At 35.6% G+C, this 6945-nt stretch overlaps 2 protein-coding genes across 2 annotated transcripts; one reads left to right on the top strand and one right to left on the bottom strand.

The window, feature by feature from the left end:
* Nucleotides 1–361: 361 nt before the first annotated feature.
* On the top strand, nt 362–2506 carry LOC121228179 (polygalacturonase). The gene is made up of 4 exons (XM_041111433.1): nt 362–867; nt 1374–1663; nt 1741–1969; nt 2098–2506. The coding sequence occupies exons 1-4, from the start codon at nt 430–432 to the stop codon at nt 2314–2316; spliced, it is 1176 nt and encodes a 391-aa protein (XP_040967367.1). The 5' UTR covers nt 362–429; the 3' UTR covers nt 2317–2506.
* Nucleotides 2507–3707: 1201 nt separating this feature from the next.
* LOC121228178 (uncharacterized) lies at nt 3708–6711 on the bottom strand. The gene is made up of 6 exons (XM_041111432.1): nt 5717–6711; nt 5464–5519; nt 5048–5157; nt 4761–4920; nt 4231–4323; nt 3708–3961 (listed from the first exon to the last, which is right to left on the bottom strand). The coding sequence occupies exons 1-6, from the start codon at nt 6492–6494 to the stop codon at nt 3815–3817; spliced, it is 1344 nt and encodes a 447-aa protein (XP_040967366.1). The 5' UTR covers nt 6495–6711; the 3' UTR covers nt 3708–3814.
* Between the last annotated feature and the right edge of the window lie 234 nt (nt 6712–6945).

The raw sequence follows: 6945 nt of genomic DNA, 5'->3' as shown, positions 1-6945 counted from the left end.
TAATTTATTCTTTTTTTAATTAGGTTCAACCAGTCTGTATTTTTTTAAGTTAATTAATCTAATGATATCCTAGTTGGTTCAATCAAACCAATAATGTTAGACACTAGTTTGACATGAGAAATTAAATTCTAAATTTAAAAAAAATCTAAAACTTGTAATATATATTTTTAAAAACTAAGGACACTTTTATATATGTATACATATATATATATTCTTTTTTCAAAAAACTGTTAAAGTACATTCCGGCGCAGCTTGCTTATTATTAATTCTACTTATTAATTAAATTTAATCCAGCACAACATTTAATTACAAAGTAATATTATAAAGAGAAGCAGACATATATATATACCCTCGGGTCTCGTACTCTCCTCTCAAACCGTTTCAACTCCCACCACCACTCCATCACCTTCCTTCCTTCCTCCGTCCACGATGGCCACTCTTCCACATCTTTTCCTACTACTGATTCTCTTCCTCTCCTTTAACTCATCCTTAGCTGCACTGCTCAATCTCAACGTCTTGACTTTCGGTGCCAAACCCGACGGCACTACCGACTCCACCAATGCCTTCCTATCTGCATGGACCCGGGCTTGTGCCTCCACCAACCTTGCCACCATCTACGTACCGAAAGGGAGGTTTTTGTTGCGGAGTATCAACTTTCGTGGCAAATGCAACAACAACGATATCTCGTTTCGAATCGACGGTACCCTCGTGGCTCCCGTGGATTATCGGATCATTGGAAAGGCCGATAACTGGATTTCCTTTCAGTATGTTGATGGTGTTTCCATTTATGGTGGAAAACTTGATGCCAAGGGTACTGGCTTGTGGGCTTGTAAGAATTCCGGCAAGGCTTGCCCCAGTGGTGCCACGGTAAGTACTTTCGAATGGAGTACCGTTGCATTTACTTGCTTCAGACTTGTGAAAGGGAAAAGGCCTTCTAACTAGTTTCAACAAAAAAGGCCAAATTCTGGTTTTGGTCCCTCTACTATGGTTAAAATTGAATTTTAGTCCATACTTTAATTTGACATTTCAGTTAACTCATTTGATAATCTTTTCTAAAGGGATACTAAAAGGAATTCAGATCAGAGTTTTAACCATAATAGAATTTGCATTAGGACTAATTAATGCGATTATAAAAGTAAGATAAAAAGTATAGGGACTAAATTATAATTTCGAACCTATAAGAAGAACCAAAGCCAAAATTTGACCATAAAAATATATATATAGGCGTTACTTTTGCAGACCTTCTTCGGATTGGTTAATTAAGAAACGAGCGTTTAAGCTTTCCTAGTCACTCTTTCTTTAATATAAACAATATAGCTTCAAGTAGGGAACATTATTTTAATTATTTTCTCTTTGGTTACATGTGAATGCAGACATTAAGCTTTAGCAATTCCAAGAACGTGGTCGTCGACAGATTAACATCACTAAACAGCCAGATGTTCCACATCGTAATCAACGGCTGCCACAATGTGAAAATGCAAGGAGTGACCGTCATTGCTTCCGGTAACAGCCCCAACACTGACGGTATTCACGTACAACTATCGAGCGGCGTCACCATCCTCAACTCCAATATTCAAACCGGTGACGATTGCATCTCGATTGGCCCCGGTGCAACTAATCTCTGGATCGAGAAGATAACATGTGGCCCTGGTCACGGTATCAGGTAAAACCAATCACCACCACCACCGCAATCACCATCATCAAGAATGTACATATCTATATTGACATAATATTATGCAGCATTGGGAGTTTGGGGAAGGACCAAAATGAAGCAGGAGTGCAGAATGTGACGGTGAAAACAGCCAAATTCATGGGTACCCAAAATGGGGTGAGGATAAAGTCATGGGCAAGACCCAGCAGTGGTTTTGCGCGGAATATTGTATTCCAACATATCGTTATGAAGAATGTTGAAAACCCCATTGTGATTGACCAAAACTACTGCCCTGGCAACAAAAATTGTCCTGATCAGGTACGTCATAAGACGTGAATGGTATTGTCTATATCCAATAGTGTCATAAGACGTGAATGGTTTTTTGGTATTGTCTATATCCAATAGTGTCATAAGACGTGAATGGTTTTTTGGCGAATTTTGGACAGGTATCGGGAGTTAAGGTAAGTAATGTAAGATACCAGGACATACATGGAACATCGGCGACACAAGTTGCAGTGAAATTCGATTGCAGTGCTAAACATCCATGCAGTGGGATACGATTGGAAGAGGTGAAACTTACGTATAAGAATGAGGTAGCTGAAGCTTCATGCAAACATGCTGCTGGGACTATTTCGGGTGCTGTTCAGCCCACAAGTTGTTTGTAGTTCTTTCTTCTACGGAAGCCTTCCATGGCCCGGCCATATAATGCTAGTATTAGTATATAGTAATATTAGAATTAAGTTGCCTTGCCTGAGCCTGTGGCGGTGTTGGCCCATTGGGCAGCCTGGCCTTGCAATCAACTTAATTGGAACTATGAATTAATTAATTGAATAATTAATTTGAAGCTTGGGGGTATTTTGATTGATTTGAGGTGAGACTTAGTACTACCCTAAACCCTAAATCAAATTAAGGTTACCCTGAAATTTTCCCGAGTTGAAACTAAACCTAACTGAATTTTAGCAGTTCAAATTAATCAATTTTTAAAAATTTTTAAAAATAATTCTGTCTTTAACTTAAAAATTGGTATTTAAAATTATACATGTTTTTTTTCTATTGGTATTTAAACTTTTTTTTGTCATTAAAAAACTTAATCCATAAATTAATACACTGTAAATTTTTTTTTCATTTATTTAAATATTTTTTTGATTACAAGTGGTACCTAACTTAATTTTTTCCCTTAATTCAATTATTAAACATATTTTTTAAAAATATAACCAATAAAAACATAAAAAGGAGACATTGTTTTTTTCTTTTTCTATATATTATTTTTAGTTTTTCTTTCTTTAGAACTAAATTAATGCTCAAATTAGTTAAATCACCGATTCTCAATTTGATCGGTTCTTCTAATTCAATTAAATATTATTAAAAATTCATAAAAAATAAAATAAAATAAAAAATAAAGAAAATCTATTCAATTGAAATTGTTTTAGTTTGATTCAATCAATTCATATCGATATGTGAGTCTATCAATTCAACTTCTATCTGTCTAGTCTTAATCAACAAAATTAATAGCCAACATCTCGACTTCATGGGACGAATTTCGAACATCATCAGTAATGCCATACGTTATTAAAAAAAAAGAAAAAAAATTGGAAAATGGAAAAAAAATAGAGAAAGAAATAACGTAAAAATAAAATAAAAGAATTAAAAAATATTTTTTAAGTTTATATCACATGACAAATTATTATTTGCAGAAATATTTTTAACAAATATATCATTTTTGTGTAAAATGTGCACCAAAAGAATAGTTTAAGTACCACATGTAACCAAAAAAAATTTAAGTATCAAAATGAGAAAAAATATATAATTTAACTACCAATTTATGAGTAAGCCTTTTCTAGAAATAGATTTAATAATTTAACTAACAAAGTACACTTGGGAAAAAAAGTAAAAATAATTTAGGTACCAATACGGGAAAAAGGATATAATTTAAGTACAAATTTGTGAGTTAAGCCTAATTTTTAAGAGTTCTTAATAATTTATATAAATTATTTGTTTTTATATTATAAAAATAAAACTGAATAAATAAAAATTATAATCAACCCAAAACAAATAATTGACGTTGATGAGATAATTATTATTAATTTTGAAGCAAAAGAAAGAATACAAGTTAGAGAAATTGAATTGTGGGGTTTGGCAAACATAATAGAAGAGAAATATGTCTTAACATACCAAACCCAGAGCCTCAGCCGCACTTGTACGAATTTCTTCACTACAATTACAATTCCCTACCACCATTGCCATCAATAATTCCCTTTGTTCCACCTTCAAAATTTTCTCCAATCCTCTTGCAACCATCTCCATCTCAGGCTGTCCAAAATGGAAACAAATTTATAAACCTAATAAATGATTTCATTTGAACTGAAACTGAAGTGAAATCTACTTTAGTTTCATATACTAATTTGTATGACTAAATATTAGACTAGACATTAGAGTTAGCAGCAATCTTCGAGAAAAGAAAATGCCCCACAAAATGCCACTTCAGGGAAGTACACCATAAACAATTTTCATAACTTAAATGCAAACAAAACTAAAAACTAACAGTTATCAACTTTTTGAGATAAAAAAAAGATACATACAGATGACTTTCCAGGAGGAAAGATGCCGTGTATGAGACATATCTTTGACAGTTCCGATACTGCTTCTGTATGTTTACCTTGCATTTCAAAAGCCTGCAACCAAATGGCACTATGAAACACGATACTGCTTCTGCAAAGTTATACAAACACGATAGAGAGAGAGAAAGAGATAGGAACCCCATATCAAGCAGTAATAATACTAATAAAAAAGTTTAAGATAACTAATACAGTGGTACCACAACTTAAGTATCATATAAATCCCCTAAGGCCTAGTGCTGGGAGCTTAGATGATAGATTATGCAAAACAGTCCTCTGGAAAACAGAACAGGACTCTAATCGCAACAATCTATACTGCTGCCTGTGCTAACCAAAATATTTCAATGAAGTCGCTGGTGCTTTTTTTTCCTTTCTCAGTTCATGAGATTAACCAGGTATATCTTATCTTAAGAAAATTCCAATGAAAGTAGGAGTGAAAATAATCTACATGTGCAAAAGCAAGCACGTTGAAGAACAAGGATATGAAAAATTACCCATGCCTGCAGAAAACAAAAACGTGTTCTTGCAGCAACACCAGCGGATACCATTCTAGAGGCACGGATACTGTCAAGTCCAATATTTTCAGCTAGCCCAGCAAGGAACTCTCGAGCATCTTCACCATCAATCTGAACATTTGTAGAGCTGATTGATGCCCTGCATAATCTCTAAGCATGTTATTGGTTAACCGAAACAGTAGTAGGACAAAAATAACTAAGTCAAGCAAAACATTAAGTTACAAGACAAAGTATCATGCATAGAAACAACATAAAATAGTCCATACCTACAGCAAACGTTTAAAACCAACTCAACCGCTGCACGATATAATGAATCCCGTGTGTTTGTTGTGTCAATGGAGACACGCACACCGGATGCCCTGCATATTTGACGCAACTGCTCACACATACAGGCAAAAAGAAAGGACAGCAACATTGTTCAAGAATCAGCTAATCCAGCAATGGAAGTGAAATTGCACTAGACCATTAAATCCATTAGAAAGCACTTTGGGAATTTTATCCAAGCTCGAAAGAACAACATTAATATCTCCCATTCTAATTCATAAGAAAGAAATTGTCACCAGATACAGGGTAAAACAAAGCAAGCGCCTATAATGATCATAAACAAAATCACCATTTATATGTTTGCATGCATATAGGAATGCGGGAAGCAAGCAAATAAATAGGTTAAAAAGGTACTGACTTGAATTATATCCTCCTCGGCAAAGTCTTTTCCACCCAATCTATTGTCGATGATTGCTGGAAATAAAGTTGATAAGTTGCACTCAAAGATGCCAAGCATGAGTATTTAAGTGTATAATAAGAAGTGAATATTGAAACGAAAAAATGAGCAATGTTTACCTACAATCCATGGGGAACAAAGTTCAGTAACACTATTGGATTTCAACCAAGCATCATATAAAATTAGCTAATAGTATTAGTAACAAAGAATGAACCTTTGATTAATCTATTGGCCTTCGTCTGGTAATACTCGGAATCAAAGACGGAAGCAGTGTTACGCTGAGGAAGCCGTTGAGGCCACCATTTGGGCAACTCGTGACGAACATGGAGACGTGGATAATGGGTCTTATTGGCAAGATTTGGAGGCGTGGCGGATAAGGATAAGGGATTGTCTAAAGCACTGGAATTAGTACGGGGGTTATGGTGGTCTCTGGTTGTCCCAACAATGACATCTTTGCCACCGAGACTCCGATCCCTCCGGACAATAACCTTCTGTTTAGGCGAAAACCGAGCCTTAAAGGCCAAACCGAGATTGAAACAAACCCTGAAAGCAAAAGCAACGAGGAAGCCGCAAACGAGGAAACCAGCAAGGAACTGAAGGGTGGACTTGCGGCAGGAGAACCGACAGGTGCGAGTCTGGGTATCGATATGAACCGAATGTAGGAGGTCTTGGAAAGCATCAGAGGACAAAGATACGAAGCGGTCGAAGGAAGAGAGGGGTGAGATTGGGTCAAAGTGGAGGAGCAATTTGAGATTGGGGTTATCGGCGGAGGACTCGAAATCGATGGTCCGTTTAAGGCTAAGGCTATGGCTGTTGTGGCTGTGATTCCAAGGGGAGCGGGAAGAGCGGGAACGGCGAGGGCGGCGCGGAGTGGAGAAGGAGAGCTGTGGGAAACGATATGGTTTAGGTCGGGTGCACCCAAATGCAAACGGAGAAGGAGATGGACATGGATATTGAAAGCGCAAGAGGAAGAGCATGTTGTGGCTCTTCATCTAATCTAAGAAAACAACTAAACAGTTTAATTTCATTTCATTTATGAGTGGGTTAATTAGGAAGAAGAAGTCTGCCCTTTTAAATAAAACACAAATTCAATTTCTGTCTCACTTGCCTTCCTACTTCCCCACTTCTGTCTGCCTTTGAATTGGACTTCCCAGATTTTTAAGCCTTCAATTTTTCACTCTTCTTCCATCTCTAAATTCCCCCACAAAATTACTACCATCTTCTCTTACTTCCGGATAAATATCTACGTAAAATTTTAATTTTTTATTCAATTATATATATTCAAATAAACTCATCAAATTTTTATTTAAGATAAATATAATTATTTGTGTATGTAATATAATTATATATCAATAAGAAACTATTTTTTTGAGTTCTCGTTTAATAACTTTATCATATGTATTACCCTCATAAGATATACATGAACCATTTTCTTAATATGAT

Source organism: Gossypium hirsutum, chromosome A04, assembly GCF_007990345.1.
Source record: "Gossypium hirsutum isolate 1008001.06 chromosome A04, Gossypium_hirsutum_v2.1, whole genome shotgun sequence".
Lineage (NCBI taxonomy): Eukaryota > Viridiplantae > Streptophyta > Magnoliopsida > Malvales > Malvaceae > Gossypium > Gossypium hirsutum.
The sequence above is the reverse complement of the archived record's forward strand: the minus strand, read 5'-3'. Positions and strand labels throughout refer to the sequence as shown.